The sequence below is a fragment of the Terrapene carolina genome, unplaced genomic scaffold, assembly GCF_002925995.2.
Source record: "Terrapene carolina triunguis isolate 2854851 unplaced genomic scaffold, T_m_triunguis-2.0 Scaffold951, whole genome shotgun sequence".
NCBI lineage: Eukaryota > Metazoa > Chordata > Testudines > Emydidae > Terrapene > Terrapene triunguis.
This window is the reverse complement of record NW_020665302.1, coordinates 6,516,379-6,540,673: the sequence shown is the minus strand read 5'-3', so window position 1 is coordinate 6,540,673 and position 24,295 is coordinate 6,516,379. Positions and strand designations below refer to the sequence as shown.

Sequence of the window (24,295 nt, the reverse complement as noted above, 5' to 3'; positions counted from 1 at the left end):
ACGCAGACCATCAACTTGTGACTCAAGTAATCAACCGATGCAAAGTCCCTTCACGTCTGTGTGTGGGGAATAATTATCATAATAGACATTAGTAATTAATTTCCGGCGTGATGTCAGCTGGTGTAGCAATGCCAAGCAAGCGTCCTTGTCAAACATACCCCCGCCGTCTGGACTACTTCAGTCACATTGCCCTGATTAGGATGCGCGCTGATGCACTGCTTAATACAATCTGCCATCAAATGCCAAATACTTCAGAACTAAATTAGGAAATATGTCCGACTCCACAGAATGATGCTAAGGACTCTAAGTGGATTTCTCTATTCCTTTATGAGGCACAAAGGCGATAGCCAATGTAATGGTCTTGAATGAGGCAATTCTATCCTCTAACCCCCCACCTCTGCGGGGAAAATATTAGATTAGGATGGCAAAGGATTTAATAAAGACAGTACGGCCTCATAGCATCTCTCACCCCTAGAGGTATTTATGGCTCTTTCAGAGTTTCATGTGTGAAAAGGGAACTTTAAGGGGAGTTTAGATGCAGATTTACATCAACAGTGGAACTAGACCGAAATAAAGCTGCCCCATTCTATTTGGTTGTCAAATGGGGAAAAGTGATAGAACTGCACTTGTGCACCACTTGCCACAGTTCCCACCCCAGCAACAACCCCTTTGCTCCATGCCCCACCTTCCCTTCCCCCAGGGGTTGCTGTTCCCCTTTCCTACAGCTCACTACAAACCTGAGTAGGAGTAATGCGATGAAATTAATCTGTGGAAAATTTAGACAGGAAAAAGAACCAGGAAAGATTTCTTAACAATGAGATCTATTAACTGAGGAACAACATCCATGGGGAAGTGACAGAAACCCCATTGCCTGAGTCATTTAAAATGGTACTGGGAAAAGCCCTAGACACTAGGCTATGTAAGGTATAATCTGTACACTGCCAGTGAGATGGAATTAATACCTAATAGGTCTTTTCAATCTAACTTCTGTGATATTCAACCACAATGAACACACAGAGTAGCTGGATGTTTCCAATAAAGACATCAGCAGTAAAATAATTTAAAACATTTAATTGGTCTTCGTGCAGTTTCAGAATTAACACTCCATTGAGATGAATGAGGCAATTCACACTATTCAGAGCTACTGTTTCAGTCTGTCTGCAGACTCTGGAAGACAGCCCCTGTTCTGATTCACATTTGGAAAAAAAAATACCATCAGAAGAACTAGAAGCTTTTTTCCCAGTGAAAGTTTAAATTCTACAGTAAAATATTTGACATATTATGCCCACACTGCAACACAAAGTTTCTGTGGTGCGTATGTCCAGTGGACTAATCTAGACACTAGGTCAAGAAAAAAAATCAATATTTTATGATGTAGCGAATGACATATGTCAATCTCACTGAAAAATTAAAAGCTTGCCCTGTTCAATCTCAATAATTTTAAAAGCTGTAGAGCTTGCCTGAGCCATCAGCTTTTTAAGCATAGATTCAGTACAGTTGCAAAAACGGAATCTGCAGCTTATCAACTCTGCCACTGCCCAAAGACGCTTATGAAGATAGCAAAATGCAGAAGGCTTCAGACATATGAAGATTATTTATCCATCCCCCTAAAGCAACATCTCACCATTCTTATAGGCTTGGAAGTAACTTAGCTCAAATACTGAAGTGAAAAATAATAGCATTCTCCAAGGATTGCACAAACAGGGTTTGACTCATTACTTAGGATGCCTCAGGTAGATTTATTTTTGAAAAGAAAACAATTCCACCTAGAGGACTGAAGCAGTAGAAGATACAAATCTCTCTCTTGCAGCTGGGGAGTAGCAATAGAATACTTACAGAAGCTAGCATGAGCCTTTTGACTAAGGGCATGTCTACACATACAGCAGTGCAGCTGCACTGATGCTCTATGCCGATGGGAGAGAGCTCTCCCGTTGGCATAATAAAACCACCTCCGCGAGCGGCGGTAGTTATGTTGGCAGGAGAAGCTCTCCCGCCGACATAGCGCTGTCCAAACCGGTGCTTATGTCGGTGTAACTTACGTCGCTCAGGAGGGTACTTGAATTACCAAAGTGCTGGCATTTCCTCATTTTATGCTCACTGAAAGAAATACTGAAAGTTCACGTAAGCCTCAGAGCAGTGTGTTAAGAAACTGACCTCCCACTCCATCCACACAAAGCAAAAAAAATAAAGAATTCTTTTGGCTTTTGTTAATTGTACAAAGGGACCTGGGTTTTCCCACTTGAAGTTCTGACTAAGAACCACTCAGTGCCAACTGGCAAAGAGTTCAATGTTCTGTAACAGCAACTCCTACTAAGCCTGATAAACTCACTACATCTAACACACTGCTGTCATAGTATTTATCTATAAAGACTGTCATGTGAGATCTTAAATGAAAGCCAGGATCATGCTGGTCATTAATATAATTGTAAAATGTACATATTGATTATATTTAAAAGTTATATCTGTATACTGAAAATGTGTCCTTATAGTCTCTATCAAGGTATGATTTCCCACCAGAGGTGAAGAACTGATTTTGCCAGACAAAGGGATGTATGTTTCTATGTCTGCCAAGGTTCATATGTAGATAAAGCACTGTAAGCCAAACACAATAGGACCTATATTTGCATTTCAGGTCAACATAAAGATATGACAACAACTCGGAGCCAGCATACCGGAGAACAAACTCTGGGGTCAAAACTATGAGTTTGGAGAAATATAAGGAGAAGCAAAAGCCATTTTGGTATCCATTTACTGAGGATACCGTCTGTAGGGTGTGGGGATATTCCTGAAAACTTGGATCCTGGTACTGACTGAAAACCAGTAGCTCTCAAAGGATTGAATTCTTAGGAGAGAATCTACTTTATAAAATAGGAAAGGTATGGGTTTTTTAATGTGTATACCAGATGCAAAGCGGAGATCTCCAGAGACAATCTGGGTACACTGAAAAAACTTTGGGGAAACTGGCAGTTTATTGCATCACTGCCACCATTTGGAATTACAAACTGTGACTTCCCTGTGCATCTATTTTACCTGCTTTAACCTCTCAATAACTCTCATTTCCTTTTCTTCGCTAATAAACCTTTAGTTAGTTTACGACAGAATTGGCTACCAGTGTTGTCTTTGGTGTGAGATCTAGCATGCAGCTTGACCTGGATGAGTGACTGGTCTCTTGGGACTGGGAGTAACCTGATGTAGTGTGATTTTTGGTTTAAGTTACCCTTTATCACAAAGTCCAGTTTGTTTGGGTGGCAAGATAGAATAGAGAGTCTAAGGGGATGGTCTATGACTCCACGATAAAACTGGTATAGTGGTCCGGGAGTTCACATTTGTCACTGGCTTGGTGAAATCTAATTATAGAACATACCACCAGTTTGGAGTGTCTGCCCTGTTTTCTGACCGTCTGCCCTGAGGCAGGCACTCATACTCATGAGCCACTCCTCACAGCGTGACAATACCAGTTCTGCTTCCACTCATTATTCTTTCTCGGTATCTCTTAAATCTTAATCTTTATTAATAAAAAGCATTTGTTTTCACTACAAGTAGATTACAGTGCTATTATAAAGGACCCAATCCAAGTTGTGCCAGTCAAGCTGTGTGTACACTGTCTTGTTGGGGGCAGCTTACCCGGTAATTACTATGAGTATCCAGTGATGGGCTGGAGACTGCAGGGAGCGCTCCGAGGACACGGGGGTTAGAGTGTACCTAGCAATAGCCTGTACCATGATGGTGAGGTCTGTGGAAACCTGCAAGTCAGTGCTTGTGGGGCCAGAGACCGCTGGTTTCAGCAAGCTGAACCACACCAGACTGTTACACGCTAAGGTGAGGTAGTGATCAGGTGCCTCACAACCTTGAGTACTCCGGGGAAGCGACAAAGAAATTTACTGTTATATGACTCAAATACCTTGCTTGCTACTTAAATACCTTGTTGGTCTCATTCAACAGCCAGCCAAAGCCCTTTACTCCAAAGGCTGCCTCACTGGCAGATACATCTAGACATGTGACAGGCTGGCCATATACAGAATGGAGAACTTTGCCCGACTCTTCTGCTTTCAGGAGGTAGACCATATCTTCAGCAGCTGCTATAGTCACTGGACTCCCAACAACATCTGGAACCAGGTGGAGAAAGTTGACCTAAAACAGCACAGACATTTCTTAGTGTTTTACACTTCAGTTGAAAATTCCTTTACATTGTCATCAGAAATACACAGCATGGCCATACGCTAAACAGGGCTCTTTAAAAAATGAATTAACACACAGCTCCATAGGTGGCTACTATCTAAAACCACCTTCTTGGAACCAAGATTTCTTTTTTTTTTTAAATGGTGTTTGATTTTTGGTCTATTTGAATTTTGGAGGTTTGACTCCTACAACAGAATACTATTACACATAACACCTTTCATCTAAGACTCTCAGGATGTGCACATTTATTAAAGAAGAAGAATTATTCATTAAAGAATTATTCATTAAGTCTCATAACAGGCCTAGGAAATAGGTACACATGTGACACAAAAGCCCACTGGTGCCAACAGGTTCACTGTTGTGTAACAGCAACTCCTACCGGGTCTGAAAAACTCACTTCACCTAGCACACCACTTTCACAGTATTTATCCATAAATGATGTCAAGTGAGGTCTCTAATAAAAGCTTATGTCATACTGATCCTCATAATCATTTGAGATGTATGGATGGATGACACCGAAAGGTTTTAAAGTCTGTCATCAACCAAAGAGAAAAACAGGTTTCTTCTAGACAGTAGGTAAAACATGTATCTGTCAAAATGTAAATTAACCATTGTAAGCTACTACAATGGAAGCCCCATTTACATGTGAAGTCAACAGGGGGATGGGAAATCAACTGGGAGACAAGACTGAAGACTGAACCACAGGGGGTTGCCTTGTCTCTGGGGTCAGACAAAGAACTTTGGGGAACATAAGAGAAAGGCAAAAAGATATTTTTTTTTCCTGCACCTGGGGAATTAAATGGACAGCACTTTTACATTCATGAAAACAAGATCTTAACCAAGCTCAGCTGAAATGTTGCTAAAGACATTTAGGGTGAGAGAAGTTTCTTTAGACAGATGATTAGCCTGTTAAAGTTAAGTTTAGTCTCTAAGATCAGTGTTATGATTTTGTTTTATGTGTTACCTTTCCGCTTCCATTATCCTTACTCACCATCTCTTAAATCTTAACCTTTGATAATAAATTTACGATTGGTTTCACTATAAATCTATCTCAGTACTGTGATGTTACAAAGGAACTGATCCTGAATTGAACCAAAAAGACTGATAATTACACAGTTCCTCTGGGGACAGCTGACCTGGTATTTCTGTCAGTGTTCAGTGGCTAAGGGGCTGGATACTGCAGGGGAACGCTTCAAACGGCCTCAGGAACTGTGTTGCACCTACTATTACCCTGCAAGGCAAAGTCAGGGCTGGCAGAGCCCAGCGGAGATTGTTTGGGTGGCTAACAGACTGGAGGTGTCAGGGAGTTACCCAGGTAAGCACAAGCGAGTCTCTTTCCTGCTGGAGGCAAGCGGGTAAGGAGGTGACTCTCAGTTCTGGGCACCTCAAGAACTATCACCACATATTAACAGAGTCATTTTACAGATGGGGAAACTGAAGCAACACGAGGTTACATTAGGTGACCTGCACAAGGTCACAGTAAGTCAATGGAAGAGCCAGGAATGGAGCCCTGACTTTCAGTTCCCTGCTAGAACCACTAAGACCACAGAAACGTTGCTAGGTTAAAGTAATGTGCTGGTGAAACTGGTGAGGGGTTCTCAACCTGGGGGTCACGCTCAGGTGTGGGGGATCATGGTCACTCTGCTTTTCCTATACTGCTAAATGGGAGAGGGGTTGCTGGTATTACATACAGAGGAAGGGGAAAGAATACTGAAGATGGATATCTTTCTGTATATCCACAGAAATAAACATGATGGAGCACTTCACAACTACATGACAGGGTGACCCAGTTCCAATGGAGTTCTTTCTTTGATGTTTTAATATTTTACTAGAAAACGTGTCAAAATTGTTGGCTTCTTTGTTCTGTTTTTAAGTATTCTACGGATGTTTCCATTTAGAAGATGGGGAAGTCGTATTAGGGTTTGTTTAATCAGAGCTCTACAGCCATTCGTTGTACAGTCAGTTTTCTTGTTCTGATCAGAAATCAGAAGATTTATACTTTAATATGCTCATTTCCTCCCTCACACCATTTAACAGACTTGGCCCATAATAAATTTTGGATTTTTTAAAAAAAAAGAGAAAATAGCCTCAGAACTCCATAGACAGAAGGTGTAATCTAAAGAAGCTGTGCAACCAGTTACAGCTTCGCAAGTGACAGCATTAGCTAGCTTGTGATATCCTGCCTCAGAACTAATCAGCTAGTGTTGATCTGAAATTCTATGTGAGAAAACCTTGATCTACAAATGAGCCAACTTAGTTTAATGTTGACAAAAAATAATTAAAAAACAACAAAACCTCCCACACCATATGGGCTCAGCTTCATTTTCACTTGTGGTTTAGGCCAGGATTTCATCCTAGCTCTTCAGGGATGAAAGACCTGCATTAACTCCCTGCAATACCAGCTAGCTGCTAATGTTCTCACATAGCTCATGCAACATCCTTTTAAGGTCATTGTAAGATCCCGCTTGGCCAGGAAGAATTAGGAGATCTGGAACACCTGGAACCAAACTGACCAGCCGGAAAATACTCACCAATTTCTGGATTTCAAACTGTGCAGTAGTTTGCCAGTATCCCCTGTCATCAGGGCTTTCCACCTTGACCTGGAAGCCAGATGCAGTTGCGATGGCTGCACCCTCCAAGCCAAGGGCCAAAGCCTGTATCCTTTGATTGTGCTGGTAATGATGGATAGGTTCACGCCCTATCATGAGACTCCAAACATTAACAGTCCCTGCACATAAAAGGCAAAACAAATGATTCTGGTTACCCTATTTCATAAACAAAAGTAGCTTGAGGATGGCAGTGTCTGTGTATTAGTGAATTGGGTTGGTACACAGGAGGCAGGTTCTGGAGCACCTTCAGGACTCACTCCCTACGGCCACTAGAGCTCCAGCACACTGCAAAGTAGTGCAGAGTGGGCTCTAGTGTGGGTAATAACTGTTCTTTCCCTGATCAAGTCTTACATTGTGACTTTCAGAGAACATTGGTATGTGCTTTAACCCTGCTCCTCTCAATGCACCAGGGATGGAACAAACCATTCGCAAGAACACAAGGAGTTCCAAAAAAGAGTTGCGAATATAAGACTCATCTACTTCCACTTACCCTCACTTAATGACAAGGAACTATCAAGAAGAAGCCAGGTTAAATGCTTCAAATTACCTCCCCCTCACATTCTCTCACTCAAAGTGTCTTTGCATAGTTTTGGACTGTGCACAAAGGGACAGGATGGGAGATTTCAGTGCCCTTTGAAAAGTGGAATCGAGGGTCTGATCCTAGCAGGACAGTTACATATAGCTTGCAACCAACACGTAAATTCCAAATCTTGATGTTTCAGAGAATGGGGGAAATGCAGAGAAGATTATCATTTTTTGAAAGCTAAAGAGCACAGTATCCCAGGCTAGGGAAAAGGAATGTTGCTCCTTTCAGTGGTACAGATCAGTGGGTAACAGGTTGGCAATTGCACTGGCTTGTGGCATAAATCAAAAGAATTCCACTTAAAAAGTAAAGTACATAAAGTCAAGCGCTTTGATTTCAATTTACAAGAGTAAACTGGAGTTATTAGTGTACTACAGATCAGCAGGGCTGAACACACAAAGTGAGTTAGAGCTCACTCCCAAGCTACCCCTGCGTTGAAACGGAGCAGCAATTCTTCAGCCTGACAGACAGGATCAGAGCTGGAGAAGCCTTCCCTCCACTTGAGCATGGCCATTAATGATGAAATGATTAATGGAGGCTACTACTTCAAAAGGAGACATAAAAGCTTTGACAAGCAGCTGTGGACAGGCACCCATGCCAGTTTGCAAACGCCTCTCCTGCGTCCCAAAGGGGGCAAAGCGAGAGTGTGGTAATGAAACTGCTCATAGTGGAAATGGTATCTAAATGAGTTTAAATTGATTTATGTTTGCTTTTGTAAAGATTATTTGGTATCTTGAAAGTGCTACCACTATAAAATAATGCAGACAATCCTTAAGGCCTCTGTCTAATGGCACTCCCGGAGAATATTTATATTCTTCGTCATGGGAATGAGAACCATAATGGAGACCATTTTTGTTTTATTAGGGATGCATATTTAAATTAATCTGCTATTTGCCTAAATAGTTAGCAGCCTCTGTTTGTGTGCCCAAAGCCAAAACTGCAATTAGGCTTCCATTAAAAAAATAAGTCCCAACTAAAACTGTCCCGGTGGAGTCGTAAGGGCTCAGAGCAGAACTTTCCAAAATTACTTCTTAGCCTAATGGTAATTATGTTAATTGCTTGAAAGGTAAATAACTGCTGAACTGGTTTTGAAGAATAGAATGTTAGCACATGCCACATGCACACCCATTCTTAAAACAAGTTAACAGGTTTAAATGGATGGTGTAGACTATTGTTTGCTTTGGGGACTGTAGCTTGTGCATCATAGACACTTAAGGCTTTTGTGATTTTTGGTTACCTCACTCTATAGTGGACAGCAGGTCCACATCTCCAAACTGGCACAACTGGGCTGAAGTCTGATCTCAGGCACTTTAGATCAGCTACTGAGTACACCAATATTGTGCTTAGTTAAGTTTTCAAGAAAGGAAGAGGTACATATTTCTGAGTATCCAAATTAGACCTTTAATTAGATCTAATCTGTTTCATTTGTAAACTTATCTAGGCAGGGTCCTGTGTTCATATTTTTCTGCTGAAAACCTACTCCACTTTTAGCACTCTACAAACAAGAGCACTGAAATACTGGTCAGAGAAGAGTATAAAACAGAAACAGAGAGTGAATTGCTTCTCTCTCCATAAAAGAAATGTTTTGCCTTAAACTTGGGGGTTTCTGCAAGACAGCGTGAAGTAAGCCCACCACACAGAAGCCTGTTCTATCCCATGAATAAAATGGAGAATTCTGGGATTCAGTGTTTTGGTCTCAGAGTTTGAGAAGCAAAAACCATTTCATTAAAATGTGTATGGCACATGGTAACCATTAAAACCGGAAAAGGAGCTCGGATTATGAGCTGCAATTAAACAAACATAGTATAAAAACAATCTCATGTAACTAATCATCAATGTACATAGCATTTTACCAAATATTTAAAAGACAAAGTCCCTGCCCCAAGACACTTACATTTCAAGTCAGAAAAATAAAATGCACAGAATACCAGTTCCAGCACAAGGGGATATGCAGACACCATTGGTAAGATCAGAGAATGAAGGTTTTGTGAAGATACGGGATTCCAGGTTTGTTTTAAACTGTCAAGCCAAGAACAGAAGATGACAGAGGCAGCAGTTTGGAGGATGAATGCAGAATAATATAGGGAGCAAGAGCGGACTAGTATTTTCTTTCATTATGAGTGAATTGAATATCATCTGTGTGTGTGATGTCTGAGAAACATGTATAGGGCTTGCTTGGTTCCAGGGAAGAGTTAAAAAACACTTCCCTCAGGGGCACCAACAGGTATGGATTATACAAGCTCTAAACAGGCGTTGCTATGAAGCAAAGAAATGGGAGCGCAGGTCCTTCCACTCTAAAGCACCAGAAAATGTATTAATTAATGGGCAAGTCAGCCTTTGCTTTATTCACTCACATTGTATTTGATGGGACAAAATGGGGAAAAGCCATTTTTATAGTTGAAATTATCTCTGTTGAGATAACACACATTGTAAAGAAATATTTTTTTAAAAAAATATTAAAGCATAGGATTTGCCAGGTTGGATGAGATCATTGATCTACCCAGTCTGTCTTCCTGCCTCCAGTAGTGGCCAATATTTCATTCCCACACAAAAAGCTTTGCTAAGGTGAAGTTAAGGTTGCAAGCACATAGCAGTGTTTGAGCACATATTAACTTCCAAGAACATTACAGTTTAAAAAATAAAAATCCATCAAATGTTAGAAATACACAAAATTGTGAGTAAGAATGGCACTTCCACAGCAAGCCAGAGTCACACCACAACCTTAACTCTGCTCCAGTGGAGCTGTGACAGTTCAGTATTCTCAGACTGACTGAGAAACTACTGCATACTTACTTTCCTTTTTGGCTTAAGGAGACAGATGTTCAGTTGGATTGTCTAGGTGCGAGTACTCAGTTAAGAGCAAGATAGCGTAGCTGTTGATTTGTGATATTACAATCACTGCACTTGCACTTCCCGATGATCACTTAGTATTAACATCCACTTGCTGCATTATGCCTCAGACTGTAAGCTATTTGGGGCACAGACTGTCTTTTACTCTGTGTTTGTACAGGGCCTCACATGATGCAGCCCTGATTGAACCAGACAACTACATAGGTTTTTCCCTGAGTAAGAATTTGAGTGAGATGCTCCCCATTAGCAATGGAAGCTTCCCACGCAACTAGTTTTATATTTAGTTTCACATATAGTTGTCTCTGGTGCCAAGTACGATGCTTTACCACCATATTAATCTGAACTGTTTTGATATCAATGCTCTAATTTCATGACATGGTAGGCCTGCATAAGCAGACATGCAAAATGCTTATCTACATTTTTAAGTGTTACATTGCAACTATCTGCCAGTGTGGGCTTGTCTATGCCGGCAGAGCCCCCTAGTGGAGATGCAGCATAAGCTGATAGAAGTTCTGCCGACATAGCTACACCACCTCCCCAAATGACATTAGCGAAGCTTACAAAAGCGCTCTGTTGTTGGCACAGTTTTATCTTCACAAGGGGCTTTGCTGGCATAGCTATGTTGGCTAGAGACTGTGATTTTTTTCACAGTCGTAGCTGATATAGCCATGCCAGCAAAACTTTGTAGCGTAAACTAAGCCCAAACCAGTGTGTATTGCATCTCCTTGTTAGTAGCTAATCAAAATAGGGGCTAACTGCCTACTACTGCTACCAGCTAATAGTTAACATATTAGTTTAAGTGGAAATGGACTGTGATTAAATCTGATGATACCGGGTTGAAATACTGCTTGATGACCCATGCTGGGGGTTCATTTAATCAGCTCTTCCTCATTAAGACAATACTGCGCAGCTAGTGGTTGCTGGTAACCTTGTAGACCGAGACATAGACCAGTCTAAATGTACATTATCTGCAAGGATCAAAGCAAGAAAATCATCCATATGATTCCATTTTAGAACAGGGAACCTGGACATTGTGGTGGTGGGGATCTTATTCTCTCACTTCAGCTTCAAAGCAACTCAGCCATGTGGGACTGCCGGAGCCAATGTGATTTACAGGGTGGTTTTTTTGGGGAGGCTGGAGGGAGAGGTTTTAAATGCAATTGTTCCTGTTAATTCTCATCTATTCTGTTTAGGAGCCCAACTCCCACCTTTCCTATCCTGATCCAAGTTAATTTAATGTAAAACTTCTCATTTTTAAACACTATATTTTATTTTCAGTAGGGGAAAACAGGAAAAAATACAAACTGAAAACTCATGTTATTATCTGGAATACTAGCTATACTATCTACAAGTATGATATTGCCTGAAATTATAGGGAAATAAACCATTAATGAAACATGGGTTTTTTTTAAAAAATAGAACTGGCCTGAAGTCTCAAACTTGTTATCTTGAATCCTAGACTTTTGCCAAAAAACACTCGTAGTCTGAAATGATAAACAGCAAGATCAGATATCATCCAGACTACTAGGGCTAGAAATTAACATTGAATACAATTGGAAAGTTAAGATTCTCATCATGGCTCAGTGAATAAGGCATAGAACTAGAAGTAAGAAAACTTGGATTCCGTTCCCAGCTCTGTGACTCGTTGGAGTCAATAAACTATTCCTTATCTCCTTTTTCCCATTTGTAAAATGGTTATAATTATATTTACCCCTTTACTTGGCAACTGCAAAATAGAAGTGACCTTGGCCAACTAGCTTCAGATGTTCAGCAGAGAAAACTTGAAATTTCAGTTAATTTCAAATCATCAAAACGTGTGTCTTATTTGTAAAGTGTAAAATCAAAGTTCAATTTACATACCTTTTACCAATGAAGAGGTACAGTAAATTCACAGCAACATTTACCCAGGCACCCTTCTTCCTTAAAGCGTCTGCAAGCTACACTATTTGGTGTTGTAACTATTTTGTGGCATGTTTGGGAACTTAAAAGTGTGCTACACATAGACCTGTTCACCAGAACACTCCATTTCTGATGTTATAAATACAGGGTGCTTGGTGGAGGAGGGAATGGCTCTGAGAGCCTCTCACTCTCCATCTTGCCTACTGAGATATCAGGTTTTCAGTTCAAAAGCAGCGCTGCCTCAATTCCTAATAACAGAGCATGCGTATAAGCAAGTGCATTCTGGTCACCGCAGAAGTCACTTTCGTTTGTTCTATACCAACCTATGACAAGTACTATTAGCTACTGCTGATTAGGTTTCAAAATATTAACATAAATGGGGGCAACATTATTTCCCTTCTATACCCATAGACAAACACGACAGCTTATGTCTTAAAGGTGGTACAAAAAGGATGTTCTCATTTTACACCATAGAAAGTTTCCAAGTCAAACTACGAGAATCTGGGGGAAAGGGGGCAGTTTAAGTAGACTTCAGTTCCCCAAAAGCTGTGGCTTACGGCCAAAGTCAGGCAAGCATGGAGCAGATGGAGTCCTGGCAAGGCCGCTACTGTCCCTGCATTAGCAGCATCTGCTCATTACCCAGAACCCTCGCCTGCTTTATCTAATGCTCCAGGAAAAGCATTTTGATTTGATTCATTTCAGTACGGTAACGTGCAACACAATTAGCGGTAAAATCAAATTGGAGGACTGCCAATGCTGACAATAGGAAACAAGGAAGAAGAAATACGAGGCCAGTGGGTTGGAATTCAAAAACCACAACTGTGGATCAAGTTGCCAAATCTCATTGCCCCAGGTGTACATATAGTGTGCCTACTGGGCACAGAGAGTGGAGGATAGAACTTACATTTTCTCCCAGTACAGTTTTTCCATCTACCTTTCCTTGCATCTGGTTCCTCTGTGGTTGACTCCCATTGAATACGCCAGGGGCGCAGTCACCAGGACTCTCAATTCAACTTTTCTTCAGTGCAGTCACAGCCAGAGTATACCATAGCATGCAGGCACAAATTACTGACAGCCTCCATACAAGATGAACCCTTTGCTTGCTATATTTCTTATGCCTTAGGAACTATTAGCAACTGCTGAACTGTAATAAAAAATATATATATGGAGATATACCTATCTCATAGAACTGGACGGGACCTTGTAAGGTCATTGAGTCCAGCCCCCTGCCTTCACTAACAGGACCAAGTACTGATTTTGCCCCAGATCCCTAAGTGGCCCCCTCAAGGATTGAACTCACAACCCTTGGTTTAGCAGGCCAATGCTCAAACCACGGAGCTATTCCTCCCCCCAGGTCACTAATACATAGTGCTATCAGCAGATGTTGAATGAGCAGAATCTGCCTGTTAGTTCTTCCATGCAATCAGATGTCAGGGACATCACTGCTTGAGCTCTGTTGAACTGGGAGAAACTGATGTTATCTCAAGAAGTGTGCTAGCCATGGATTCTTTGCCTGACAACACCACCTCCAACACTATGGTGTTTGTTTTCTCTATATTAGTCAAACGTACAAAACGAAAGGAAGAAAAAGCTGGAAAAGTACAACAACAACAAAAGGCACACACTAATTCAGGAAGTTTTTATCATTTAGATAAAAAAATAATTCTCTCCACTAAACTGTAAATGTCATTCATGTTAGTAAACAACTGCAATACAATAAAACATGCTAGTGCATATGGAAACTAAGCTATTTTGACTGAGGCTCTCAAATCAGAATAATCACTGACCTGTCACAAAATCCGTTAAGCAATATGCCCAGCAGAGTTAAGACATACAGGTTTACTTATGACAGTTACTTATTCTCTCATTGTAACACTCAGTTCAACACAACGACCATGAGACAAGCAGATAATTAGACTTTTAGTCACTGGAAAGACTGAAACACAAACTAATATAAAACCAGAGAACTCTGCTCTCTTCACTGCTTGCACAAACTGGATAGAAAGCCAGAGATCAAACCACCTTATGCTATAATATCCAGTGACTTAAATGACCAAGCTCAATTTATAGATGTTAATCACAACAGAATGGCTGCTGTGAGGAAATATTCCATTAACAGTTTCTGGTGACAACAAACAATGACAGAGTTCACACTGCAACAAATACTATAATCAAAATACTTTGTTTCTATCAGAGGTTTTGCTTGTTTGTTCTTAAAAAAAAATTAAAAATAAATATATAGATTTGATTTGGCTGTCATACTTCGTTTTTGTTCCCATCTGCCAGCTGGTGACATTACAGTGCATCAAAATCAGCACTAATACCACAGAGCTCTGTAACTTTAACAGGTTTTGGTTCTGACAAGATGAGAGGAATAGGTCTTTTTGATGTCAAATCACGTCACAAGTTACATGGAGAATGGAGGATACAATGGTGGTTAGCTTTGCTTGGAATACTCCTACAGCAGAATCCCAATTACTTGAATCCACCTTATCCGAGCCTTCTTTTTTTCATGACCTGCCACTATGTGTCTTTGGTCTAGTCACTCTTTGCCTCAACTCCATATCACTCACACACATCTGATATATCCTAAACAGGAATAGATTGTTAAAATTATATATTCCCATTAAACACACTATTAGGCAATTTTTTTTTTTATTTTACAAGTAAGTGTACATGATAAAATAAGCAACTGGTATTGCTTACAAAAAGAAACTTTCCTTCTTAGCCACATATTGTAACCCAACATCAGTGAAAATTACGGTATCAGTAAAGGAAATGTTATTTACATATACCCTATGTATATTCTATCCAGGGAATTAAGAGTGAAGATGCAGAATTCTGATTAACCAGGCACTGAAAGTTTAGCCATATTCCCATAAACATGCTTCAGGGTGCTCTAAGAAAAACAAGGCTGCAGAAAGAATATTTTACAGCAAACAATTTATTTGCTTAAGACGGCTTGGTTGGATCTCCGCCTGGCACTCAAACCCTGTGCAGCAGTTCCAGTAGGAATTACACATCAGTTTTAATGGGTGCTATGTTCCAATGCCTCCTAATGCATTTATGGTTATTGGCCAACTTTTTCACATAAAAGCAAGCGTGTGTGCAAGCGTGTGTGTATACAGAGGATTATAGGCACACAAAAAGCTGAGCACAGCTGCTTCATTTTTGTAAAGCTTTTGTTAAAAAAAAAAAAAAAATAGGGAGGAGAGTTGTGGTTACTTACCATCCTCATAAGCCGCTACAGCCAGAGAGCTGTTTATCCTCACAAAGGAGACATGTGGCTGGGGTCCAGGATCAGCAGAGCCAAGCACTGGTTCCAGGATGGGGGCCGTGTAGTCCCAGGTGCGGGTGTCCCACAACCTCACATCTCCCGATGTATATCTGGAAGAGCAGGATGTTATTCATTCCAAAAATATTTGAAAAGATTTGGGGAAAGAGAGATGGGAGTAGGAGAGAGGAAACAAAAAGAGCTTTATAACCAAACCCCACAGCAATGGGACTCATTCTGTTTAAGTCCACTGCATGGCAACATCACTAAGATAACTTAGATACTGAGTCTGATCCTCCTCTCACTTTCTCTGGTTTTATGCTGGCATAATTCCACTGATTTCAATAGAGTTATTCCTAATTTACACCACTGTTCAATACAGAATCAGGTCCATTACGACTTTCAAACAGTCTAGAAATAAATCTATTTAAAGTGATCCCCATTGTAGTTATAGAAATATAGCAACAACAAACATTAACTTTCTAGAAGGGGCGTAAGGGGAGATGAGCACAGTGGGAAAAAAACAAATGAATCGGTGCTCATTATATCACACTATAAATGGCAAAACCTGTATTGTAGCTTATGAATCAACCCTCTTTTGTCCTTAAGTCCTGCCTTCACTGCAAAGGCCATGTACAGAAATTTTTAATCAACAGCAGTATTTTTATACACACAAAGGACTGACACTGAAAACTAATGCTTTTTGTAGGCACAAGCTTTCCAATGCCTCATCCATGCATCAAAGTTGCCCAAGTAAAGTCCCTGAAGGCTAATTGATTTGTTCATACAATTAAGTCCTGCCTTTAGAATCCAGGCAGTGCTGCCTTCTCACGGAAAGCTCTCTTGCTGAAACACGTGACAATCTCTAGTTTTACTCCATTTAAGAATACAGAAAAACCAAACAGGCCTCTCAGATTACACCGGCCATACCTAATAGATGCATTAAGGCCACAAAACTGAGAGTGGCACAGAACCTGACTTTATAGGGTGTGTTCTAAGGCACTAACCATAAAACTGGGGGCGTGGAGGAAGAGAGTAATGGATGCTGTATGCAGAATGGAACAGTCTGCAGAAAGAATGTAAGAGGACTATCCCACACACCAGCTCCCTTACTACTGGTCAAAGAGCAGTATCAAACTGGAATGGAAAAAATAAAGGAATGGTGCATTTTACTGTTTAATATGGAATCACAGTAGGACTGCAACAGTGAAAGCTCTAAAAAGTTTCTTTAGATGCAGATAGTGTTTTACAAATAAAAGACAATCCCCTTTCTCATCAATTTTGACATCCACCCTAATTTTTTGCAGAGGAGTTTCTTTTAGAATAAAATTTTTCATTAGATTGAAAGCTCTTCAGGGCAGAGGACTTGACTTCTCCTTGTTTATAAAGTGCATGACACACTTTTCCTGCTATATAATTAAGAAACATAAATACTACTACTACTGATAAATGAGAGGAAAGATGGTCTTGTGGTTAAGGCACTGGACATGTCTACACTAGCACTTATGTCAGCAAATCTTTTGTATCTCCGGGGTGTGTGTGGGGGGGGAAAAAAAAAAAACACACACACACACCGAGCAACATAAATTTTGCCAGCGTAAGTGCCTGTGTGCACAGTGCTATGTCAGCGGGAAAGCGTCTCCCGCCAACATAGCTACCACCCCTTGTTGAGCTGGTTTGATTATGTTGATGGGAGAGCGCTCTCCCGTCGGCATAACGCGGCTACACAAGTGCTCTTACAGTAGCACAGCTGCAACAGTACAGCTGTGCCACTGTAAGCTTGTAAGTGTAGACATGGCCTAAGACTCGTGAGATCTGGGAAATTCCCAGCTGTGCCACAGATTTACTGCGTGAACTTGGGCAACTCATTTAATCTCTGTGCAAAATGGGGTTAATATAGTTTCCCTTCTCCCACCCTGTCTGTACAGATTATGAGCTCTTCAGGACAGAAACTATGACTTATTATGTGTTTGTACAGCACCAAGCAGAATGGGGCACCCATCTCAATTTAAGCCGCTATGTGCTATTGTAAAAAATATTCTTCTACTATTATTAATTTGTAAGTAACATTAAGAGTCCCCGCCCAGAATAAAATATTTTTGAAAGTTCTAGCTTAATCAGACAGACCATTTGGGGCTATGGCACTGACCAAGTGATGGCTTTTCCTTTTTCTGGAAATTGTTCTAGTTCCACACAACTCAAGTGATTGGATATAAATCAACAGAAAGCAAATGCTTCTCTTCCTCTCCCACATGGTCTCCACCAAGATCATGGCTCAAGCAGCTTTCTCCCACCACCAGAGAAAAACTGGCAGCACCCCTACACACACCCTCTCCTTGAGCCATTGCCCCCATTTCTGCCAGAAGACTTGGAGCCAAATGACCAAGACAGACTGTGTGTGCAGGGGAATGTCTCCAGTAGATACCCCTTGAAGATATGAAGACAGCAAATCCATGAATGGAGGTGGAGGGGTGGTAAAATGACTCTTGTCTCCATGGCCCAAGACACCAAGGCCAAAGCTTTCAAAATTGTCCACTGATCTTAAGTGTCCAAATCGAGTCACCTTGGGCTGGATTTTCAGAGGTACTGAGAATCTGCAGCTCTCATGGTCTTGAACTGGAGTTGTGGGTGCTCAGCATCCCTGAATGTAATCATGCACAACAGGCCTCTAGTTGGGCACCCAAAAATCAAGGCACCCAGAATAATTGGCCTATGCCTCCTAACAGAAACTCCTGCTAATGGAATTTCCCCACTCAGAAGCAGCAAACGACAGATGCTACAGTGTTTTTCTTTCAGCAGCAGAATCCGAACTCCTCAGAAAGAGGCACTGGAGTTGTGTGTAAATCTTCATCCATTGCATGAGAGAAGCAGGCAGCAGCCAGTATTCACAGCCCCAAGCATTAAAAAATTATAAGTCAGGACTCCCAAATCATGAGATCTGAAAAGAAATGAAGTCTGCATTGTCTTTAATTTCTCTTCTATTGTCTGAGCACTAGGGATTCATGTTTCAAAGTCTCCCTCACCTCCCAAACATGAGGGTTAAAAACGTATCTTATTTTTTAAAAGAAAGGTATGATTCTCCTGTAATCACATTACTCCAGGAGCTGGAGCTTTAAGAGATACCACATATTGCTAGAGCTGACAGCACGGAGCAGCAGAATATTTACCTCCATGCTTAATAGAAGAAAAAACAGTAGCATCTCTCCCTCACAAATGCATACTTGTTGGCACTTACTCAGATGTGTGAATGTAAAAAGAAAGTGCAGGAGACTGGAGTGGGAGGCTGAAGGTTTAAGCAAAATCAGAGGAGGGAAAAAAAACAGAATTTGATATTCCTATAAGCACTATGCCTAACTTCTCTACACAGCATGCAAGATAAGCACTCTGGGACTTAAAACATGCTACCACATACGAGAGAATAAAAATAGCTGATTGGTGTTGGATTCCTTAACAGTGAAACTGCAGAGATTCCAGTGTGAAAAGGAGTTTTTAAAACAATTTTCCTTTAATGCTATTCTAAAGGACAATACAGTCTCAATGTTAGCTCCATAAACATTGTTCAAGTATTAGAAGAAAAGAAAAGCAGCTTTTCTACTTAAAGCAATTCATTTTTACATCAAGGGATTTGTTGCACAAGGCAAAGTTTCATGTTCATGTGGCAGTTTCGCCTACCATAGGTTAGCTCAGCAGAACAGTACACTGCACAGTAAATAATCTGCTCCTAGATGATAGGAATGCTATAATTAATCTATTAAAGATTCTTCCCCCCCCCCCAATAATTTTTAGGGTTCTCATGCAAATTTTCTTGATGATTTATGCTAAACAGAGAGCACCACAAAATGAAGTCCTTTAGACACAGACTAGGTACAGAAAGACTTAAGCCCTTTCACACGTTGGCTTCTCTGCTGAGATTGCCAACGCGGATGACAATTAAAGCTCATCTGGACTTCTTTATGCCAGGAAAAAAATCTAATTTATTTTTAATAGAGCAATAAATAGGTGCTATTTTCTATGGTATGGGTATCATTCACCTGTTTTCTATTTTACCCTTGCTGTTTTGTTGAATTCAGTAGCAAATTCATACTCACGTTCCATGAAACAGAGACATTTAAACACCTACTCCATTGAAAATAGTTTATTCTACAAGGCATCCTATGTTAAAGAGTGGCAGAACGTTCTGTATTTGCTCCCCATCCTTGAACATCACAATGCACTTCAAGATCCAGCTCCGATCACAAATACTTTATTCACTCTCTGTGGTCTTGTTGAAACTTCTAAGGACCTTTCCTCTAGCTAATTCCCAGCCACACCTAGCACTCAACAAGCACCCACTTCCTGTGTCCCACTACTTTGCCAATGGTGGTGATACAGCCTTTGCTTCTGAAACTCCTGCTAACCAGAAGAGCCCTTTCCTACCTCATCACTTAATACCTCTAAAAAACAATCTTTTCTCCCTTTGAATGTGTTAATGCCTTTCTCCTACTACTACTACTCCTTATTGTAGAATATACTGAACATAACCTTCCATAACTATATTTATTCTGATATTATGTTTGGTACTGCTATTACATAATTCTGAAAAGCAGTCTGTAATACACCTCCAAGGAAGTTACCATATAAGAACCACCCTAGCTTGATTTGCTTGTGTTAACTAAACCTATTTTTCATCCAACAGTGAACATGTGCCATTTAACATGTTCTTTACATCCAAATACTTTACAAAACATTAATTAATCCTTGAAACACCCCTTTGAGGCAGATAAGGATTATCATCCATATTTTATAGATGGGGAAACAGAGGCAGAGAAGTTAAGGCTCAGATTTTTAAAGGTATTTAGGAATTGCTGTGATCAGCACTGTAATGCTTAACTAATTAAGGAGCCTAAATCTCATTGTCACGAAAGAGTCAAGCACTCAGAAGTTTAAATTCCATTTAATCTCTTTTGAAAATGGGATTTAGGCTCCTAAATCAGTTAGGCATTGAGACGATCAGTGCAGCAAAGTCTAAATACCTTTAAAACTCTCGGCCTAACTTACTAGCCCAAGACAAAAAGTGTTACAGTCAAAGTTGAATGCACACCATACGAATAAGGGTTACCCCCCCCCCCCATCTGCTTACTTAAGGGAACAATAATTTAACTGCTTTTTACTGGCAGCAAATTTACAAGAAGGTAAGCAATAGTTTCCTTTCTCTCTTTTATAGTGGTGAAAGTGGAAGACAGGTGGTTAGGAAAAAAACCTGTGGCCTGCTTCAGCTGGTATTCCATGCTGACTCAGCAGTGGGCACTGAAATGCAGCACATGTGGAAGGAAGTGGAGGTGTGGGAGTTGGACACCGTTCTAATGAAGTGGTACTGAAGAAGCAGACAATTTCATAAGGGCAAAAACTGGGAAACTGGACAAAAACAAAATCAGATCTGAAAAAGCTTAACTATATTGGATAGCAAGAGCCAGAACAAATTTGGGGAAGGGGGAGGAAGACTGATCTCTCTCCAGAGCCCCAGATGTCTTTATGGTTGCCTAATGACAATTACCTTCAAGCAATTAAGACACTGCTATCACAGTTGCATTGTTAGTAAGCCTTTGGCCCTCAGTGTTGATGGCTGTCTAATTAGTGTTTGTGCAAAGTACAACTGCAACTAATACATAAGCTAACAAATACACAAAAGAAAAACTGTTACCAGAAGCATTTTCAAAACAGTAGTGAATTTATTCATTCAGTCCATGGCAACAGTGCAGGCAAACTGTTTCCTTCTTAATGTTCTCAGTGCTGGCAGGACAGATTTTCACTCCAAACAAATAGGTCATATAGGCCATCACTTGTTTTCTGTTTCTCTAGGATACTGGTATAGATCCTCGATTTGAGCTACCCCAAGTACATCATTCCACAGCAACCAGCTACCCTTGAATGGTTTAACACCACAGAACTCTGATAAGCAGGCTCACAAATCAATTTACTATTCTCATCATTCCTCTAAAGAATATGTAGCAAGAAAAAAGGGAGGAAAAATTGCCTCACAGTTAGGTTTAATTTCCAGAAGGCAAAGTCTGTTCTGTTTCCAGATACCTGTGGTGACCAACAAAACAAAACAAAAGAAAAAAACCCCAACAACTTTGTTTCAGGCAGTCAGTGACCATCTGTTAATACTCAAAAGATCTGATTATGAAATCCTTATTAAGTCACAACTCTTACTGAAGTCAGTGGGAATTTTGCTCAAGTAATGATCCACAGTGATAGCACCGAGTTTAAACAGGTGCCTGTTGATAAGCAAGTTAAATAATAATGAGCACTTTGTATTGTCGTGCTGCACTGAACATCTCAAATCTTTCATCTTTATTCTACTAACAGTAATTAAACCAGTCCTTCGTGAAGTTAATGAAGCTTCTGTGGCTTCTGTCATAGCATTTGGTTTTTTGTGGGGGTGGTTTTGGTTGGGGGGGGGGGGGGGGATTTCTTTTTGAGAACAAGACTCCGTTAAACATGCAAATCCAGTCCACAAAATCCCCAGCCTTGCTCATTTAAATTGCTCTATGTCTTCTTAGCTATTTATATGGCACCAATATTGTAGTAAATGACTGCCTCGTAGTCTTTAATGTATTTATCCTCAAGACCCACGATGTAGGGCAGTGCTGTTATACCCATTTTACAGATAGATAAATTAGGCATACACAGACTAAAGTGCTTGCCCAATCTGCTAAAGACAATTATCTTCCACAAGGCCCACATAATAAGGTGACAGATTATATATTCAGTTCCAAATACCTCATCAAAATTATGACAAGTTAGGAGTCCATCAAAAAGCAACACACACACACACACACACACACAGAGTGATTAAACAGATTCTATGGCCTTGTCTATATTTAGAGAGTTAAAACCATGAAATCTTCACTGCTATCAGAAACAGTGGAAGCTGTAGCTTAGGCATAGCTTGGGTCTGTGTACCAGTGTCTTCTGACCCTGCGTAGAGTAAGGTTAGATGACAGAGGGATAACAATGCCCAATCCTTACCTATGCTCCAGCTTTCTCTACTAGCAGTTACTTTTGGATACTAATTTTGCCACTGTAAACATAGTTTATTACATATATACATACATACGTACAGAGAGAGAGAGAGAGAGAGAGACAGAGAGACAAACAGCTTGGCTAAATGATAACTAAGAGGAAGGAGATGCAAAAATGGTCTACAGATATTTAAAGGATGTAAACACCCGGGAAGGGGAGGAATTATTTAGGAAGGCACAAGAGAGTATAACTAGAATAGGATGAAAATAAGAAAAGGAAATTTAAACTGAATATCAAGAAAGGGGAATGGTGTAAGTCCCATCACTTAAAAGAACGCTAGATAAACTTGGGGATGGGAGGTGAACAGCACATGGAGCAAACCCTGCAACTGGTAAAAGAGTAAGTTGAATTATCTTTTTCATTTTTAATGTCCACAATTCCATCCCACACTTAATTTTGAGTGGCTTATTATTCAAGACAGATGTCTCGGTGTATGGCCAAATGGCAAGTGCGGACCATTTTGGCGTCAGAGTGTGTGCGACTTTGTACCCAGCAAATTAATTGTGGGCATCACTTTGCTCCAATCCCTAGAAAACAGGGGCTAATAGCACCCGATGACATGCTGTTGGAGAAGGCACAGAGTTCTTTTGTTGAGAATCTGTACTGGATGTAACAAAATAGCATTTCAAAAGAGCATGCAGAAATATTTACAAAAGCTATTGATATTAAACAACTTTTCAATCAATTTATTAAGTGCACGCAGCTCCTATTCCAAGGCAGTTGGAACAAACAGAAGTATTAAATAGCATCCAGGACATTTCTTGTTCAAAGCCAGCAACCTGCCCTTAAAAAAATATTTTACAGCAAATTTGATTCTAAAATTTGATTATAATTCCGCCTTTAAATCCAAGGAGAAACAGGATTTTTTTTTATGAGGTAGTAGGCTTCTGTAGCATGTGAGTTTTCTACTGCAGTATAATCTTTGCTTGCTATGAATAAGAAAGTACCCTGACAACCAATTTAATTAATAGTCCTGGACTGCCACACAGCCACTGAAACCATAGCTGGTATTTACCTCACTGCCACAGTATAACTAAGCGGGGCTGTTGGTACTTCTGCATAATAGTTTCAAAAGGGGTCAAAAATACAATGTAAGAAACATACAATAATTGCTCAGACTTCAGTTGGGGACAAGAGAGACATGATAGCTTAGTTTAAGAAGACATGAAGTAATGTGTTCTTACCTAGAGTGTTAAAATTTGCATATCTTGCTGATGTAAGAGGAGAAAGTGCTAATTGAAAAGGCTATATTTGTAACAGCCCAGAAGGTATAAGGTTATTATAACTTTAAAATGAAATATATGAATTTGCTTTTTATTAAACATAATTTTAAAGCAAGGACAAACTAATCTAGCCCCAAGAGAAAATTGTGCTTTACAAAATGAAGTAAACTGTTGCAGATTTGGGAATATTAGACATCACAGCTGTTCAAAACAGCCATGCTCTCCTTGGAATCTGATAAAAGCTTTGGGTAAAGCAGCAGCTTAATGGTCAGGCAAAATGGAGTGAGTGGGAGCTTCTACAAAGAGCCAGTCTCAGGTTTCTCCTGCCAGTTTCACCTGAAAGGCTCTTTTTCACTAGGTGGCAGTGAAGTGAATACACCTGTAACCTGAACTACCTCACACGTTTTGTAATCCTAACTGCACTTGTGATGTCATTTGTTTTCAACCCTCTGAAAGGTGACCCGCAAAGGAAACAATATTAAGCTTGGGCCATTTTTGTTTCTTTATAATTAGTGACAAAGACGTGAAAGGTTTCAGAGTAGCAGCCGTGTTAGTCTGTATCCGCAAAAAGAACAGGAGTACTTGTGGCACCTTATATCTCCTCAATATATGT

The 24,295-nt window shown here is 40.3% G+C and overlaps 1 protein-coding gene across 1 annotated transcript in view; it reads right to left on the bottom strand.

Moving 5' to 3' along the window:
* FBXW8 (F-box and WD repeat domain containing 8) overlaps nucleotides 1-24,295 on the bottom strand; it is a 64,166-nt gene that overhangs the window by 19,817 nt on the left and 20,054 nt on the right. Inside the window, exons 5-7 of the mRNA XM_024195575.1 lie at nucleotides 15,350-15,507; nucleotides 6,711-6,907; nucleotides 3,922-4,131 (exon numbers count right to left, since the gene is read on the bottom strand). Coding sequence (XP_024051343.1) covers nucleotides 3,922-4,131; nucleotides 6,711-6,907; nucleotides 15,350-15,507 — 565 coding nt within the window. The remainder of the gene's footprint in view (nucleotides 1-3,921; nucleotides 4,132-6,710; nucleotides 6,908-15,349; nucleotides 15,508-24,295) is intronic.